Source organism: Panicum hallii, chromosome 7 (assembly GCF_002211085.1).
Source record: "Panicum hallii strain FIL2 chromosome 7, PHallii_v3.1, whole genome shotgun sequence".
Lineage (NCBI taxonomy): Eukaryota > Viridiplantae > Streptophyta > Magnoliopsida > Poales > Poaceae > Panicum > Panicum hallii.
Window position 1 is genome coordinate 35,222,397 of NC_038048.1, and position 19,283 is coordinate 35,241,679.

The window sequence follows — 19,283 nt, forward strand, 5'->3', positions numbered from 1 at the left end:
TGGGCTAGGGCCGGAATTTGAGGAAAGCCTATATAGCTTTCACAAGTTTTTTTTTCCATTACTTACTACAGTGTTTGAGACCGTGCTACAGTAGATGGATGGCTAAAATAATGTAGAAGAGAGCAAGCCAGCTATGTACAATTCTCGTAAAATGCTTTTAGAAAAGTTATTGTGAATTGGTGAACCAGCCATGAGAAATGTCGATTCTCTTGCACGCACCATTCCTTTCTTGGCGTTTCCTCCGGAGAACTCAGTCGAGCATTGCATACTCTGAGTTAACTCTGGCCATCCATCGCACTGGTTTTGCTTGCATCAGCTAACAGAGATCGATAAATCTTTGATCGATGTGCAGGGCGTTGTGCGTCGGTGAGGCAGGGAGGCAGGGAAGCATGAGCAGTGTAGAAATGGAAGGCCATTCCTGGCGTCGTCAAGCTACCCGGCCGACCTGTTGCTAGTATTTTTTTTATGAACATTCGATCCGGAAATGTATACGATTTCTTTTAATGTCCGCTGGCAGGTGGCAGGAGAATATTACTTGGAAGATCCGGTTGGATTTCCCCCCCTTGCCCGGCTAAGCATTTGTTATGAGTACTAAATAATGTCCGATGGCGCGAAGAATGGCGGCCTAATGATCCCCTTAAGTACCGGGGCGCATGCGTCGAGAGCGACGTTGACTTCGCTTCGCTTCTTCCCGGCACCGGCAGCAGCGGGGAGAGAGAGCGAGCCGGGCGGGCGGCGGTAGATGGAGATCCTGGGCCCGTCGCCGCTGCCCAGCCCCTGCCCGCGCCTCCGCTGCGGCGGCCGCCGCCGGGGGCAGCACCGCGGCGAGGCGTGGGTCCACGTGGCCGTGGGGAGGTCCCCGGAGAAGACGCTCGGGCTGCTGCGCTGGGCGCTGCGCCGCTTCGGGAAATGCCGCATCGTCCTCCTCCACGTCCACCAGCCGTCGCCGCTCATCCCGACCCTCCGTGAGTACCGTAGAGTGTGGACGGCTCACGTCCTCCATTGCGTTTCATCCAAGAGTTTCTGTCAGTCGTTCGTTCATTCGCTGCTGAAACGCCCAAATGAACTGAAATCGCCCCAAACGGACTGGAAAAAATGCAGTGGGGAAGATCCCGGCGGCCCAAGCCACGGAGGAGCTGGTGCTCTCCCATCGCAAGTCCGAGAAGGAAGAGACGGACAGGGTCCTCCTCGCCTACCTCGCCTTCTGCCGCAGGGCCCAGGTGCAGGCGAAACTCCTCCTCACGGAGAACGACCATATCCACGATGGCATCCTCGACTTGGTCAACCAGTACAGGATCGCCAACCTTGTGATGGGCTCTACACCCGATAGGTACGCTTCTGCTATCTCTTGACGGAGCCAGTTGCATATGTTGTGCTCGACTGTTTGTCTGAACCGTGTTCTGGTGCGCTGGGCGCGTGCAGCTGCTTCAAGTTGAAGTATGGCAAAGAGTCTTTAATGGCTAGCAATGCTCCTGCGTTTTGCCAAATCTGGTTCGTGTGGAGAGGAAGGCACATCTGGACCAGAGAGGCGAGTGCAGCCACCGACAACACTGCCCCAGTTCACTACCAGGATGATGTCATGACAGCTGAAAGAATTAGGTTCAGCTCATATTCTAACAATGCCGGAACCATACTTGATGAAGGACATGCCACGGGCAAGGCACTAATGACAGCCAATCTTAGTCCAGGCATTGTTTCAGATTATGATGGTTATGAAGCTCTTGGGGAACATGAAGCCAATCATTTCTACAGTATGAACATTGCAAACTGGCAAGATGCAGAATCAGCAGCACTCAACTCAACCTTCTGCTCTGATTCTTCTGTACATAAGAACACATTACCCTCACATTCTAAGGTGGTCCCTCTGCTTCATTTATATATTCATCCGTAGTTTCATGCTTGAGACTTGTGTAAAACATAATGTGGATAGTTTCTTTCAGGAAGTATTGGACACAAATCTCAAACAGGTAATGATGGTAGCTGATGGATCAAGAAAAGAAGCTTTTGTTGAGCTGCTGAAGCGCAAAGAAACAGAGTCAAAAGTAGCAAGTGCTTTTGCCAGGGTATGCAATATCTATTCTTCACCATTTAAGATATCATGTACTCCTATCGCATGTATCCATTTGCTTAACCAGCTTCTGGTCTCTGTGCAGGCAAAAGATTCTGATTCTGCTAAAAAGCATGAAATTGAGATGAGGGGGGAACTTGAAGTTTTATTGGTAGCCACAAGAAAGCAGCATGAAGATCTTCTAAAAAATAAAGAGAGAGCTGTAGCAGCGCTGGAATCTTCTATGAAAAGATTGGCCATCCTAGATGCCCGTGCAGCAAAGATAAAGCTTCAGATGGATGAGTTTTCAGTAGAGCTTGAAGTGATCCAATCATCCATAGAAAGTCTCAGGCAGAAGAAACTGAAACTACCAAAGCTAGAAGACAGACATACTGACCAGGCTAGGGGGTTAACATACAGCCATGCCACACTGTCCAAATGCATGTCAAATGCTTTTGGAGATGATTTGTACAGCTTCGAAGAATTTACGTTGTTAGATATGCAGTCCGCAACATGTAAATTCTCAGAGAGCTTCAAGATACGGTCACACAGTCATGGGTGTGTTTACAAAGGAGAAATTATGAACAGAACTGTGATGATTTATAAGCTGCACTCGCACAGCATTGAGAGCGTGGAGCAATTTCAGCAAGAGGTATTCCATGTTTCCCCGCTTCCCACACCTTTTGCATTTGATACATTTATTAATTAGTCAATATGGCACTATTGAACTTAAGTAAGTTATTTTTCAGACACGTGAGCACATGGTATTGGCGTGTGACACATTATCCATTTATCTATCTTTCATCAATAAAAAACAAGAATGGCGTAGCAAATATTATTTTTGGGCTAGTAAAGTAGAGTTAATTTCACATGCATTTTATCAGTTAACATAATAAAGTTGTAGTTAATAGAAAAACAAATCTGTAGTTAATAAAAAACAAGAGCTGTATCAGAATGATAGGTGGGACACACTGTTGGAGATGTTACAGGTTTTCAAAAGCTGTAGTTCTGTGTTACGAGGGATGAGAATAGCTTGCAGTTCTGTGAAATTGCCACCCAAAATTGTATTTCTTTATTACACTGTCAAAGAAAGTTGTAGTTTTGCGAACTTAACTCCTTAAAGTATTAGTTGCGACGTAATGTAGCATTAAGGGATAGGCTAATTTGGCCTACCACGCTTGCAAATTTTCTGCTTATTTATTGCATATCTTAGGTCTGATGGCAATGTAGATAGTTTTAGAAATTGCTATTGGATTATGGACATATTTATCAGTTTCATGTGTACCTAGGAGGGTATCATCTAGCTGAAGATACTTATTTCCGTTTTCTGTCTCAGGTTTATATCCTTAGCAAGGCCAGGCACCCTCATCTTCTGACATTGGTTGGAGCATGCCCAGAAGCGCTGTGTCTCATCTACGAATATCTGCCAAGTGAGAGCCTTCACGGCCGCCTTTTCAGCAGATGCAACAGCCATTGGTTGCCATGGAAAATCCGTGCCCGCATTGTTACTGAGATCTCGGGTGCACTGCTGTTCTTGCATTCCTGTAAACCCCAGATGATCATCCATGGCAACTTGAAGCTTGAGAACATCCTTCTAGATACTGAATGCCACTGCAAGATTGCCGATTTTGGTATTTCTCAGCTATTCACGGACGACATGAAGGATTGCCCATCATTTGCCTGCGGTTCCGAGCTGAAAGGGTCCTTTCCCCATGCAGACACAGAGTACAAGAGAAGCAAAATATTGGCATCGAAGTCTGATATATACTATTTCGGAATGGTGATACTCCAGCTACTGACTGGAAAACAGGAGCTTGTAGGGCTTGCTGGTGAGGTAAGGCATGCTATGTCTTGTGGGAAGCTATCATCAATTCTTGATCCTACGGCCGGGCAGTGGCCTTTGGAGGTGGCTGGAAAGCTAGCAGAGTTGGGGCTGAGGTACAGTGAAACCAGCAGCCAAGATCGCCTGGAGCTGACTCTTGAGACCGTACGAGATCTAGAACAGCTATACTTTACGAGGGAGGGACGAGCACCCTCCTCTTTCCTATGCCCTATTCTGCAGGCAAGCACCATCATCTTGAACCATTGTTCATTTGGGCAAGGGTATGGGACTGGATGTGATGAGTAATGAAAAAGTTGGTATCTTCCCCTTTATTGTTTCCTGCAGGAGATAATGCATGATCCTCAGGTGTGTGCTGATGGCTTGACGTACGAAGGGAGGGCGATCCGTGAGTGGATGGATTCTGGGAGGGAGATGTCGCCGGTGACCAGCCTGAAACTAGAGCATCGCAATCTCACACCCAACCACGCCCTTCGCTTTGCTATCCAAGATTGGCTTCGTCACTCTCACTCCCCGATGAAGCTCTAGCTTGGCATTTGTTTTGTTTTTCCGATCTGTATAGATTCACTTGTAAAAAAAAGAATAGGGACATGTAGTACTGTATATATGAATAATTGTAGTAGTTGGTTTAAGGTATTTGTGTACGAATTGACCAAGAGCTTAGTGCTTGACGGAATGTATCTGTATGTATAAGCTCGGCATTGCAGCTGCAGGATCACATTGATCACATACTTTTGCCCATAGATGTACAGCTAGCATGCCCTCATACTTCAGTTACTAATCTCAGAATTTTGGTGATTTCTTTTATCTCTTATCTTGGTATAGCCACTGTATCTGATCATGTGTGCAAAAGCAGAACCACTTATTACACAAGTGCACCACTCACAACTTCCACACACATCTAGACTTACAATACATAATTACATCCCTAGTGAGATCGATGGAACCATCAAGATAACGTAGATGATATGTACATCACATTTCCATCATGGATTTACGTGTTCCTACCTGCAATGAAGTTGTTTTCGAGCTGAAGGCAAAAGGAATTCAGCAATCACACCAGGATCCCACGAACGAGCGTTGAAGTTTTTGCCGAACACGCCTAAACAGAGATCCCACCAACGCCACCAGAATACCCACATGAACCACACCTGAGTTGTTTTCGAGCCGAGGACCAAAGGGATTCAAAAATCATACTAGGATCCCATGAACGAGCGTCGAAGTTTTCACCACCGTGACTGAAGAGAGATCTCGACCTACTGCCACTAACGCCACCAGAATACCCACACGAACCACACTGCTGCCAATGCCCATATTCTGACGATGCCGTGCAAGATCACCCGCAAGTCGAGCCAGAAGAGCATAGGAATTACAGGAAAATACAAACAATGGCCGGTTCTTCGCAGCACACAACTCTAACTCGTGAGTTCGACTTCTAACACTTTCTGCCCTTCTTTAATATATAAATAAGAAAAATTTTACAATGATTGAAATAAATAAGGCCCTATCATTCTGAAGGGATTGACCAACGATTTTACTGGGCGAGCACAACAGTTATCTGTCACTTCCCCGCGCGCGCACACACCCAGGCCAGAAGAAAACGAAAAAAGAATTGGCAGTCTCTTCTTTAAACAAAGGAGAAATGTCTGCTGCTCTCTATTGGGCCATCCATGACGGTCTTTAACACAAATTACAGCTACTGCCGACCATCTTCCAAAAAGCAAAGGGAAATGATCCATTGCTTTGGAAAAAAAAGATAAGGGAGAATGCTTTGCTTACACTCCTAAGTCCTGCCGACCTCCGCCCCAGCCGGCTCCTGTTCGATCTGAGGGCGAGCACACATCAATGTAATGACGGGTTAGATCGATGCGCCTTCCTTTAATTCTTCTCCACAGGAACTGAAACAGGTGTGTGCTCCTCTCTATGCTCGCATTAATTATTTGCTCCCTTGGAAATACTACTCATAGTACACTAGTACCATGTTGGAATATTTGGGCCTAGTCCATGTAAATCCAAATAATTCCTGTAAAATCTCAAAGGCCCATTAGTGCATAGGTGCATGGCAACAGGTTAGTCCCACCTTGCTAGTGGAGGTGGAGGGAACCTAACTTAAATAGTTGGATGCTCTCCATGCTCTTGCAAGTGTGGGTGAGAAGAAGAAGGAAGAACACACGCGCTCGCTCGCCTCGCCGGGCTCGGGCTCGGGCTTCGGGCGAAGGGCGCGCGCACGCGACGTGCGCGTGAATGGTCCGCCAAAATCCGGGTCCAACCCTTGCGGGCATGCGGCTTCTTTTTGCCGATCCGGTAAAGAGCCGATCGGCTCTCTCCGGTCTCTTGCGGGCGAAAGAGCCGATTGTTCTTCGGTCTCGGGCGAACTACTACGGCTGTAAAAGAACCGATCATTCCCATGATCGGCTCTTCAGACTCGGGCGAAAGAGCCGATTGTTTCCTATGAATCGGCTCTCCAGTCTCGGGTAAAAGGCTGTAGAAAGCCCGGCGGCTTCCTTCCTTTTGCCACTTTGAATCTGTTACGGATTTCACGCGCGGATTTTTGGGACTCGTAACTGACTAAGTTTTGGGACGCCAAAACCCTAGCGGTTCCCCATATAAATACGCACGGGTGCCAACACAGAAAAAAGTACAAGCAAAACAGCGTAGAGAAAGACCTACAACGCACAACACGCCTCAGCCTGCTTGTTGCGCCGCCGCGTACGCTACTTCATCCCGTTCGTCGGCGTGCACCGGCGATCGGGAGAGCAGGTCTCCGGAACCTCGTCCTCAGCGATCCTGCACCGGGAGAGGGCGAATAAGGTTTTTGGGAAGCGCTCTGCGCGACTGCTCGAACGCTTCCACATCGGCTCTGCATCCTCGTCGCCACGGCTCGTCTACCTCCTCGTCAGTGGGGCGCGACTCGGCGTCGTCAAGCGCGTGAAGGTGCTGATCATCGACGTCGTCATCTTTGCCTGGTTATTCCAGTTACGCAAGACACGTACGACTTTCTGTTCCTAACTATGCTTTTCATACCTAGTATGATTTGGTTAGGGTTGATATTGCTGCTGCAATATTTTATCTTCTATCATGTTATGAGCATGTTTAGATCTATACGTTTTCTGTACACAATTTTCATCGTGGTCATGATTTATCTTCGGATTAATTTAAAACTGAAACTCATAATTTTTCCAACATGCCATACCGTGATGGTCGTTTATAGTAATGCTGTGCGCAGGTGTTGATCGAACCAGCGGATTCATGGGTTAGATCGGCGTTCGTGCGCGCATTTCCTGCCTCTTGTTGGTCTTCTAAGGCAAGAGGAATTTCATCGTGGAAAAAACGGTACGGCACTACTGTAATTCATGTGGCTGTAAGCATTGGTACATCTAATTCAAACAATTTTGCAGAAGCCAGTGCACTCTGCTAGCTGCTGGTTTAATCATGCGCCAACAACCTTTGATTCGTATACATCTCATGCACACTACCAGAGCATATGCATTCGTATCGGATTGACTAGTTAGTTACTAACTGAAGCTGCAACTGATTAATATAATGTAGCCTAATTTTGCTTCCTCCTAACTCCACTGCAGTATAGCTATGGAAGAGACATTAATGGCGCCAGAGAGGAGATACTTGAGCATATCCGGATCAAGAGTGACAAAAAGGTCATCTATCTTCAAGAGTGAAAGTACAAGGGTGATGCAGAGGAAAATCGCAGAGGAGCTAAAACTAGACCCTGAAACAGTAATGGCCACGTTTGACAAGCAGGATGAAGAGGATGACTTCAATGGCGCGGACCTTGGCTCTAGGGATGTGATACCTAGTGTTTCGCAAGTGATTAACCAAACCCTGGTTAATAGACAATTTGTGATGGTTTTCCTTAATGGAAGTGATGACGAGGTTGATGTATGTAAGTTTGGCATTATTCCTGACTATTGCAACCACGTAATAGTATGGACATTCAAAAGACGGCCTTTGACTATAAATTATCACCATGATGAGATAGCAAGCAAGCTAAGATACACCCACCTTTTTCTCAATAGTAGGTGGTCGGCCGACGAAATACGAACTTCAGAGTTTCATGCACTGCTGCGTGAAGAAGCAGCTAACGTAGTTGCTCGCAACCCATGGATGCAGAGTGTCGACCCAACAATGGTAACGGAGTGTTGCCTGTGCGAGTTGTTCTTGCAATATAGTTTTCACAGGGCCACGGGATTTGATTGGGTGGCTCATGCGCCAAACTACTGGATGTGTGATGGGATCATTAAGGGTGATGGAACAAGGAAGATTAGTGATACACTGCATCAGGAAATAAGTTGGATGTGTGATGGTTCTATGCTTGGCGAAGTGTTTGGAAGACTCATGGAAGACCCGAAGGCTCCATTTTGTAATCAGGGATGGTATTTCTTTCTCTAGAGAGAGCCCATACTGTCGTTGGATTTGTATGACCTCAAAGAATCTGACAATACAAGAAGATACAAAAGCTATATTGGAAAGGGCATCATCTTTGTTCGTAGCACTTGACAAGTCGTCTGAGAACCCACAGGGCTCACCAAATGTGTTTCTTAAACACTGCTGCAACCTTGGCGTGCTAATTCTCTCTCATTGCAGCTTCAGTTTCATGTCACCTCCTTTCCTCCAGTGCAGTGTGAGGGATTGAGATTCCTCGGATTGGATCACTGCACACATGACAACAGAAGCGAAGGCCGAGAGAACAATGCAAACTGGGTGTGTCTACAAAGCCTATGGGTGCTTGACCCTACGTTACGCAGAATGGGATGATATCTTATCTGAAGAAACTATGGATATCATGACCAACCTCAGGGAGCTAAATATTGAGGGATTCCTGTGTTGTCAGTTAATCAGTAGTAGATTACAGGGAAGGTTGCATTACCTCCAAAAGCTTAGGATAATCAAACCCACAACTCATAAAGCAGAGACGACATCAATAGATTGCTTCAACTCATTATTCGTGGACAAAGTAGATCTGCAAATACTTGATCTGTCAGGTAATAGAGACATGGAAAGTCTGCCAGCAAACTTATCAATGGCAAAGAGCCTCCAGATGCTTATCCTTGATGGTTGCGACGGGCTAGAGAATGTTGCTGTGCCAGGCGGGCCTTCCCTCTTCCCTAAGGTTGTTTAGTTTTGATGGATATGGACCGGCAAACAAATGGACGTCATCCTTCAAGCTGCCCCTAGAATTTTCGTCTGAACCTAAGCAGTCGCATGATACAGATCAAAGGGATGCCAAAACCTCCAAGATATCCTTACAAGGCTGCACGCAGTTGGAGAATTTGTTCGTACGCGGACTACCTAATCTTGTGGAGCTAGACCTCTCAGGAAGTGCAATCAAGGTACTTGACCTCCAAACTATGGTGGTAGATGCCCCAGAACTCAAGCGGCTCTTTTTGCTAGGTTGTGAGAACCTCCGCGTAATAATTTGGCGATCGGATGATGATTCAATGGAACAGCTAAAGCTGGAAGAGGTGTGCCTATAAACATTTCATCTTGCAGTTGCATGCTGTTCTTGCAGACGCGAGGCTCGGCAGGTCCTTGTATCGCCTGGTGCACCATTATGCAGTTCAAAGAGGCTATGGGGGTGTCCATTTCAATGTCCATGTCACGAGTACAGTGGGGTTGTTCACCTCGAAGCGACAGTCAAGGAGAAGACTGAACCTAGTAATAGTCCCCGGCACCATACTGTTATAGCTAGCCCGTATGGTGATTTAAGCACCGAGATTGGCAACAATGTCCCAACGCTGGTGTTTCCACAGCCACCGACTCAACGGTCAGATCGTCCTATTGAGATTAGTAATGAGAGCCGAAGTTTGGGTAGTGAGCTGGCAGATTTCACGAGCAGTTTAAGTCGGCTAATAAGAGTGTTGGCTAAATCCCTGCACGTGCATGATGCCGCAACCAGCGCTAGCATGCCCTCATCGTATCGCCTGAAGTGGTGCCACGTGGAGAGGTGCCCCAACTTGGATACGATCTTCCCTGCACAGGCGGACGGTGGAAATCAACTGCAAACCATTTGGGCATCGGATCTCCAGATGGCCCGGTGCATTTGGAGCCAAGGTGTCAGTGTCTTTCATTCCTTCCAAAATCTGCAGCACCTGCACCTGCGTTCCTGCCCGAGGCTCCAGTTCGCGCTGCCGGTGTGGGTCGCCTCCTTCCCCAGCCTGGAGACCCTCCACATCATCCGCTGCGGCGACCTCACGCACGTCTTCGTGCTGGACGAATGGTATCCGGAGGGGAGAGTCGCCCGCGGCGTACCGTTCCCGAAGCTGACCACAATCCACCTGCACGACCTGCCCAAACTGCGGCACATATGTGAGGTCAAGATGCTCGCGCCGGCGCTCGAGACCCTCAGGATCAGGGGGTGTTGGAGCCTGCGCCGGCTGCCGGCCTTGCAGGGCCGCGAGCCCGGCGTGAAGCGGCCGGCCGTCGAGGTGGAGAAGGACGTCTGGGACGCGCTGGAGTGGGACGGGCTCGCCGCCGGCCACCACCCCAGCCTCTTCGAGCCGCCCGTGCACTCGCGCTACTACAGGCGGAGGCGCCTCCTCAGGGGCACCGTTCTCAGGTACGCACACGGCACACTGCTCTGTAGTCTGTACACCAAGCTCTGTAGCCTGTACACCAAGTGTACATTGGTATTTTCTTCAAAAAAAAGTGTACATTGGTGATTTTTTTTGAAAGATTACGTTGGGGAAGTGTAACCTCTCTTTCATTCTTCCTATCGATTGCATACTCACTCGCCATTTCATGACTTCTCTGCCTCTCGCATTGCCTAGGTGAATCCTGAACCGTGCGTTGCGTCCACACTGCCGCTGCTAGCTGCCACTGGAGATGGGCGACTCGTTCGCCCTCTACGATGGACGCTGGTCAGGCTGCAGCAGCTGCATTTGGTTGGAGTTTGTTGCTGATCGAGAAGGGTAGGGGCCTCAGGTTGGCTTCCTGCTTGCGCTGATGCTGGCCGAGTTGGCCAAGCGTTCGGTTGCCGCGTGCTGTATTTGGAATAAAAATGCCGCCGGGTTTTCTGCCTGCGCGCGTGTTGCGCTCAGACGGACGGTCAGACACCGGCCGGCGTGTGTGCTCGAGTGTGTGGCTTGCGATTGGATCAGAGACAATGAAGCAGCAGCAGTAGCTGGGTCTGGGTGTGTGTGCTGCCCACCTGCTGCGTGTGTTTGATGTTGTGTGGCTTGATGAGTGCCTGCTACTCCGTTTGAAACGGAGTGCGGAGCTAATAAGCAGCAGCTGCGTGTGCGCGCGCGCGCCTGTCGTGGATGCACTGAGTTTGCTTGCTATGTAATGTTTGATGAACCAGGAGACAGCCGGTTTGTGTGTCTGGTGCCGGCTGCTGTGATTTGTGAACCATTTATTGAGCTTCAATGTATGGTGTTTGTGGTGTGTGAATTATTCTTGCGAGCATCAGCTGGAGATGTTTCTACCCATGCATCTGTTTCCACTTGGGACATGTTTTGGCATAGCCATCAACAGAAGAATTAGCTTGTGGATTGTGATGCGACACTGAAATGGCACCATTCTGACGAGTTCTTAATTTTGCTCGAGTACGGGGACAGTTTCTGTTTTCATGTCTGTGAACCATGCAGAATCCTTGCCTGCGTGCTCTGTTTCCTCTTAATCCGCAGTTCGTATGAGCTGCAATGTTTACTTTTTCAGTCCTTGCCGCTTTGGAATAAAAATTCCGCTTCCAAGGATCTGACCAAACAACCAAACCACATGTTCATCGCTCTTTTTATGACCCTTCCAAAGCAGAAATACGAATGGAACAACAGAGCGCTCGATTTCATACTCAAGACTCCAGTACAAAAAAGACAGATATTCATCGCTTTTTTCAGTGATCATTAGTGAGCTTAATCTGAAGACCGGAGCATAATCCAAAATCAAAAAGTTACCAAAAATAAAAGGTCCCACCGGGATTCGAACCCAGGTCGCCAGATTCAAAGTCTGGAGTGCTAACCACTACACTATGGAACCGCTTGATGTTATTTTTCGCTGCTTTAGTTATTTATACGTATGTCCACTGACGTGCTTTTATCTCAAAAAAGAAACATAGATCGCATTCAAGGATCAAATCACCTAGAATCATAAAGTTGCAGAATTCAACAGCTCCTCTACAAAAAAAAGTGACAGATTCGGCACCTCAATATAGAGATAAAGTAGCATGTTAATGCTCAGAACACTATTCCATCAATCCATCTCATAGCCCATCATCGGGCCAAACAAATCTTCCATGGTAATAGAAAAATGAAAAGGAAGTATGTAAAGAATAGCCTCTGAGAAGTATGTAAGCATACTTATTACCTAGCCCAAAACGAGTGCAAAGAGTATGCACACATACACTAACTTCCTGAGAAAAGGAAAAATACATAGTATCTATTTTACAGTCTCTTGTTTCAGAGGGATTTCAGCTGTTTTTTCACTCACTTGAGCTTCCTTAGACTCTAGGCTGGCGGCATCATCTCTTTTCATTGCGATTTCTCTTTGCATTTTTATTTGCTCTTGCATAACTTTCGCCATCTCCTTCATTTGCTTTTCTTCTTTCTCCAACTGCATATTTGTTATGATCTTAGCATTCTTGTCAATTGGTTTGAAGTATTCATCTATGGAAGTTTCCTGAAAATTACAATGTAAAACAAGTTAGCAATGGATATGCATATCCCAGGAAGCATTCATCTTATTGCCGTGTGCGCAGTCCCATGAAACTGCATCAGAAACCTGAACTTGGACTTTTAGTATATATTCAAAACATTTCACATCAATCAAACATATACAATTGCATTGTTTTCCGCATGCCGATAGCACGATAACCAAAGTTTGTCTAATTGACTCACTTCTGTCGGCACACAGGAATTCATTCAGGTCATACATTTTTTTTAAGAAACTAAGTTGTTGCAAAATGCAGTATAAGTTTCCAAGGCATGTATTGACTAAATTTTTAGGTGTAAACTTACAGCTTCTTCAAGATGCTGATTGAGAGCTTGCATCTGCTGAACCACTTGACGAACCTCTGACAAGATAACTTTTTCTGGCTGTTTCCGCAGCTCTTCCTTCCTAGCTTGGGCCTGAATGAATGATAGTACATTCAAAGGGATTACACTGACTAACTGATAGGCGAGAACTGATATTTGTAATTGTTAAGGCAGATATCACTTGATATGAAAGCTAGCTTTTTCTGCATCTTCATCAAACAATCAACCCTTTTCTCTCCTTACCTTTTGGGACAGAACACCGATTTGCATTACATGAAGGTGTTCGTACTAGCTAACATTCTAAGCGTAGTATCATATATACCAGTATTTCTTTACTGAAAGCAAATGTGGCTCGGGATAATAGATTGATTATAGGTGCAAAGCATGGGTACAAATATATAGGCAAGGAACCCTAGGATATGGCTTATGGAAACAGAACCAATCGGGAGTTCTTGCCTAATGCAATTAGGACCTAATCAACTATCCCTTATGGGACACGCACAAGCATGTGCGGCAATATACCCAAGGCCCAAAGGGGCTGCCGAACCCCTCTGGTAACAGTTACATAATGGTACAATATCATTGAAGTGAATACACTAAGCAACTCACAGCTTTGCCCACTCAACATTTATGTTGCTAAAATGCCAACATAACTAACAGTGGCAACATGAATAATCCAAGAACTGTGTTGCACGAAGCCTTGCTACACAACAATCGAAGCGGACAGGTGGAAAAAAGGACACATCCTGTTTTATGATAGCCAGTTAATAACTAAATAATTCAAATATTTTCCATGTCTAGGAGATGTTAATATTTTTTTAAAACAATGTTCAAAGATTGATGCAGAATACAGAAAAAAAGTGCAATAGTACTCTTTGTTGAATGATCGTCATTGCTCAAAATAAAGGAGATCATAAGTCAAAACCACGCTTTATAACAATGAGCATTTTCAACTTCAGACCAGTGCAATCTGCAAGATACCCCGGTGCAAAACCATGACCAAAGAGAAAACCACATGATTTTCCTATAAAACTACATCATATAACAACAAATTGTTGGAAGTTAAAGGGATGAATTCTACCACATCATTAAACTACACTAGAGAGTATTTTGCAGAACTCTGCATATGAGTAACTAACTCTGTCTTCTAAAGATCAATTATCATGTAGGGAAGACATTAAAATGACAATCATTTCGAAATGGGTATGATATATATAACAATCAGTTGTCCTCAAAGTTAAGAACTAAACAAAAGTTGATATGCACCGGGTACCTCTTCAGATCAATCATGTTGACCAAAAATACAGATTTTCTGTACCTACCCCCTACCGCTGCGTAAAAGCAGGTTTCACAATAAATGTTAAGCACTAGACATGGATTGAAAATCAGCTAAACGTCACAACTTAAATTGAACAGGTAATGGCAATTCCACCATGGAACCTCTACTGTTTAACCTTATCCCATTTTCAACAAGAGAGGACAACTAGAAGATTTGGTTCCTTGCGGGCTTAAAAGGCAAAATTGGTTACACTTCCCAGCAAGTGTCGGTTACACCATAGAATTAGACAGGACAGGTACCCACTGCTACAATATCTCGAATGAAATCTCGTGGAGAAAATACTTGCCATCTCGAGGCGCTTCTGCAGCTGCAGCCTGTAGGATCGGATCCGCCTCTCCTCGTAGCCGGACATCACGCGCACGATGAACCATGCCTTCCTCCCGAACTGCACCAGCTTGTCCATCCCTCCGTGAACGGGAGCACGCGCCCGCCGACGCCCAGCGCCTAGGGTAGATGTAGATCGGCCTCGCGCGCTAGGACGAAGAAGAAGGGCCTAGTTGATCCAAGGATGGATGTGCTCAATTAGTGCAGGTTACCACGCCACAAACGAATCGGCGGCTGGCGGAACAGATAGGAGGAAAAGAATCGGGTTTGAAGAACAAGCCCCTGGAACAAACAATCCGCCCAGGCAGCAGTGGGTCACTTACGAGGAAACGGAGGCGCCGATCCAAGTCCGAACGGATCCCCGCCCCACGCCGGTACCTTCCAAGCAGATGTCTGGGAGGAGGGGGGGGGGAGGAGTGCCCCGACGAGGAAAAGGGCTTCAGCGGAATGAGGAAGCGCCGGCGGTGAGGTCGCCGACGGTGGCGGGCCTGGCGGCGGTAGAACCAGGTGGGAGGGAGAGAGGGGAGACCGTCCCGTTGTGCAGATTTTGTCTTTCCGGCTTTGCCCCTGAACCTATCGCAGAATGACGATGAAACGGAGGGGCTCTGATGTCATGTCCCCGAACAAAACCGCTCGGCTGTACCGCATTTTATTCATCGGATGGCCCCGGTTCAGCTGGGTTTTTGGCCAGCCTTGAGGTGCACGGACCGGCAGGGGTGCGCCTGTATGGGTATTCAGCTCAATACTTATAATTTTTGGTAAAAATTTTTTATATATAGTATATAATATGTATATATATCAAAAATAGAAAATAACATCACAAAATAGGTTTTCCAATCTCATATTATTTTTTGGGCCCAAATAGCTCACTTCTTAATCTCATTTTGGTATTTAGTTATGTGCTATAAATCTATACTTTATACTTTATGTAGTCAAAAGAAAATCATCCTTTGAATACTTTTACTTAAAAAAATTGAATATCCAAACCTCAAATTTTGAGCCCATCCCAACACTCCTCCGATGCTGAATGAAAAAGCAAATCTGAGTAGGCATGGAGCCACCCACGGAGGTTAGAGGCTTAGGCTAATTATAATGGGGGCTTTCATATCCCTATTTTCAAGAATGCCACATCAGCTTGGGGGATGAATGAAACACTATACCTCAATGGAGAGTTTCATTTCACTGTTTCCAAAGCTAACCAGTACAATTAAATGCTAGTTGATCTAGTGGTGCATGGGATCCCCCATGAAACAACGGCGGTCACAGTGGTCGTTTCACGCCATTTCCAACGTCTTGAAAAGGAGTTAGCAGAGTGTCGTGGGGATGAAACTGATTCCTTCTCTTCCCTCATTAAATCAGTGTCACATCATCAAAAATGCTGATGTGTTATGGTAATTAATGCTATGGAACTTACCATGAAACCTCCATTGTGATTAGATCGACCATGCCCGCTGGCCGGATCTCGCTTTGTGGCTGTGCACCGAAGGCAGCAGGTGAGAGTCCGCAAGAGTGCAAGACGGCGCGTGTATCGGCATACATACCCGCAAACAGGGTTCGCTCGTGCCTCCTCAGTCCTCATTGACCAGTGAGCAGCCAGCCATGCCGGCTGCTGCATTTGGCCGGCAACGGCGAAGGCGATCGATGCCGGACACATTCACACATGCAATGATGCGATGCAAAAAGGCGCGGGGCGGCGGGGGGCTGCGTGCGAGTGCGCCATGCTTGGCCCGGCCGGCCCCGTGCGCGGGGGAATCTCCCCGGGAAAGTCAACACGGGAGCGCGCGAGCAGGTCAGCTCGGTGCGCCTGAGGAGTGAGCCGGGAGACCGGGACAGACAGTGAGCGCGTGCGCGCAGCGATCGATCGAGCGATCCGCGGGGGAGCAGCGAGTCATGGCCGGCTGCGGGGTAGGCACGGGCAGTCTTAGGCCTCGTTCGTTTCCTCCGGAATGGCCCGGAACGAGGCCCAATCCGGACGAATTGGAATGGCCCAGAATGAAGTCAGACCTAGCCCGAAATCGCTGTTCGGTTGGCCTGATCTGGAACCAAACCTAGGCCGGATCAGCCTCCTCCCCCACCTCCACGGCCCGGAACTAATCCACACCTCCTCCCTCCTGGAACGAAGCCAAGCGAGGCGACGGCTCCGACGTGAAGACCTGGAGGCGGCAACACGCGAGGCGACAAGGCGGCGACGCGAGGCGACAACAACAGTGACGGCTACGCTCTCCGCCGCCTTCTCGCTGGTAACGTATCGCCCTCATCTTCCTTGCCCTCTTCTCTTCCCGGTGTTAGGGTTCTTGCCGGCGCTAGGGTGGGTGGGTGTGTGATTCTTGAGGAACGCCGAGAGGTGGCCCAGGAGGGAGTGTGCGGTGAGGCCATGGGTGGTGGGCTTCTTCTTCTTCTTGGTCGTCAGGTTGTAGGAGAGGTCACTATGGGAAAGTGCGTTGGCTTGCAGCTCGGAGGAGGAGGAACCCATTGCCGTTGACTCGATTTGGTTGGGTGTTCTTGGCTTTGGTCCTCGTGGTCGATCTGCTCTCAATTTAGTTCTTGCTCTAGGGTTCGTTATGGTGGTAAATCCGATGCTTGATCAGGTTCTTAGCATGATCTGGTTCGTTATGGTGGTAAAAATTGAATGCAAGCACCGGTAGTTTCTTAGAGAGTAAACTCTGGTTCGTTATAGAGTAGCTGTAAGTAATCTTCTACTGCTGGTGTTGTGAGTTGTGGTTTCCTTCAAGCATCAAGTTAATACCCGAACTTGTTAAATACTTCTGCCATTTTTGTTAAACACTGATGTTAAAATGGATGCTTGTGTGGTCAGAGAATAGAGCGTTTGCCTTTGTCCTATTGGTTGCTCTATGCACAAATCCTTTTGTTGGATGACACTGCAGGTCTCAACTAGAGTAAAATAGTGGCCTGACAAACTGAAGGCGGTCCAACAAACTCTTATCATCATAACAGATGATTTATTGGTGTATTGGTGTTAATGAGTTCCTTAGGAGGTGTCATATTGATGCGCCATCTTCACTCTGCGCTTTAGATTTGTGCCACTGGAAGAGTTAAGCTTGTAACATCTTTTTCACTAGAAAATATTTGCAGGTCATTGAGCACTTGCCGTATGATCATAGGGTGGATGTTTTCAGTTTTGGGATAGTACTTTAGGAGCTGCTGACTTTCTTTACTCCCACCAGCCTCTTATTTTCAGGCATTATGGTAGTGCAGAATTGTAATTTTGCTGACTGTGGAATTGGTTTTTCCTTTTCAGCTTCCATAAGAAGACAGGCTACACGTCAATTTGCTGAAAGGGAAAACAATAAAAAGAGCATATGTTGAATTGCAGATTTGTTTAGGGTGATGGAATCTTTTTCAGTGCTTGCTGGATTTGAACTACTCCTTGGGACATTGTTGGAGAATTCCTTTTTGGAATACAAATAAGCTAGGCCCAATATCTCTGCCTGCAGGATCTGAGGCCTACTATTGCTGCTAATACTCATCCTATGCTTGCGGATCTGCTTCAGTGATGCTGGCAGAAAGATCCGGCTCTAAGACCAGCCTTCGCAGCGATTGTGGATATACTGAATTCCATAAAAGAGGTTTGTTTCAGACAAAGATCCACATGCATTTTATCTATTTTCTTTTTAATTTTGTGTTTTTTCTTTTATTGCCAGGTGGTTCGGAGTTCTAGGCATCACAAGAGACATTCATGTTGATCTTACTCTGGGAGGAGACGAGGCCGTTGATGCGGCAGTTCTGTTTAGTGTTCCATGCCTTTGCTTTGTCGTCCTTTCTCATTTTTCATCTTTGATAGCGGTGACTTTTAGCCCTTACTTTTTCCCAAAAGTTTTGTCTTTGGTCGTAGTTCAGCGATAGCTTCAGAATATGACCATATGAGTTTCATGTGTTCATTTTAAGAGGGTCTATTACAATTTTTTTAAACTTTTGGCTAATATTACAAGAGGAGTTCCACTTTTCATAGCTTCATGTGCATATCCACGTGCACGTTGGCATGTGCCCATTTTTTATTTCTTCATCCACTTCATGCAGATCATGTATACATAGACCGAATTTATGAGTGAATCATGTCACTCTTTTGGAAGAGTAGGTGCCAATTTGAGCATTTTGTAGCTTTGTTTCGGCTCAGAACATTCTGCTGGCTGGAAGAGCAACCTATCTTTTCTTTTACTCTGGAGTTTGTTAGTCCTCAAATATATTATAATGTATTTGCAGACCTAGTCAATACTTAGACTCTAGCTTCCAAGAATTGAGAAGTTCACATGTCATGGTTGTACTTGTGATATTTAGGTTTACTGTTTATCCCTTTGTTGGACAATTTCGTGTATTGTTTGGATTATTAATACTATAGAGCTTGGCCAATTGGTTAGCTGATTATCTGAGCTAGCTGAAATTTTCCATTAGGTTCCATTCCTACCGAACAATCAAACAAGCAGCAGGTTTGATTCTTGGCCAGGATCACGGTAGCAGCAGGTTTGAGTGAAACAAGTGGAATAACTCAATCCAGATCTGGATTGGAAATTGGCCTGGATTGAAAATTGGTCCTGCCGAACGAGGCCTTAAACAGCAAGCAGAGGCCGTCACCGATGGCGCGGCCCGGGCCGGCCTAGCTCGCCTCATCAGGACGTCTTCTGATCGTCGCGATCTGATCCACCGGCCGCCCCGCGGATGCGCGTTTCATTCCGTTTCGGTCAACAGGCTCTAGGGAATGAAGCGATCGCGCGGTGGCCTCTGGCCGGC

General features: G+C 46.7%; 2 protein-coding genes, 1 non-coding gene and 1 pseudogene across 3 annotated transcripts; 2 read left to right on the forward strand and 2 right to left on the reverse strand.

Moving 5' to 3' along the window:
* Positions 1-604: 604 nt before the first annotated feature.
* On the forward strand, positions 605-4,660 carry LOC112899730 (U-box domain-containing protein 33-like). The gene is made up of 7 exons (XM_025968314.1): positions 605-965; positions 1,102-1,330; positions 1,423-1,855; positions 1,941-2,063; positions 2,154-2,699; positions 3,384-4,109; positions 4,215-4,660. The coding sequence occupies exons 1-7, from the start codon at positions 743-745 to the stop codon at positions 4,413-4,415; spliced, it is 2,481 nt and encodes an 826-aa protein (XP_025824099.1). The 5' UTR covers positions 605-742; the 3' UTR covers positions 4,416-4,660.
* A 2,893-nt stretch (positions 4,661-7,553) lies between these two features.
* Positions 7,554-11,297, forward strand: LOC112900701 (annotated as a pseudogene).
* Positions 11,298-11,807: 510 nt separating this feature from the next.
* On the reverse strand, positions 11,808-11,879 carry TRNAQ-UUG. The gene has a single exon. It is a non-coding gene; the product is annotated as a tRNA-Gln (tRNA).
* A 172-nt stretch (positions 11,880-12,051) lies between these two features.
* On the reverse strand, positions 12,052-15,125 carry LOC112899731 (nucleoprotein TPR). The gene is made up of 4 exons (XM_025968315.1): positions 14,861-15,125; positions 14,500-14,706; positions 12,857-12,967; positions 12,052-12,518 (listed from the first exon to the last, which is right to left on the reverse strand). The coding sequence occupies exons 2-4, from the start codon at positions 14,614-14,616 to the stop codon at positions 12,279-12,281; spliced, it is 468 nt and encodes a 155-aa protein (XP_025824100.1). The 5' UTR covers positions 14,617-14,706; positions 14,861-15,125; the 3' UTR covers positions 12,052-12,278.
* Between the last annotated feature and the right edge of the window lie 4,158 nt (positions 15,126-19,283).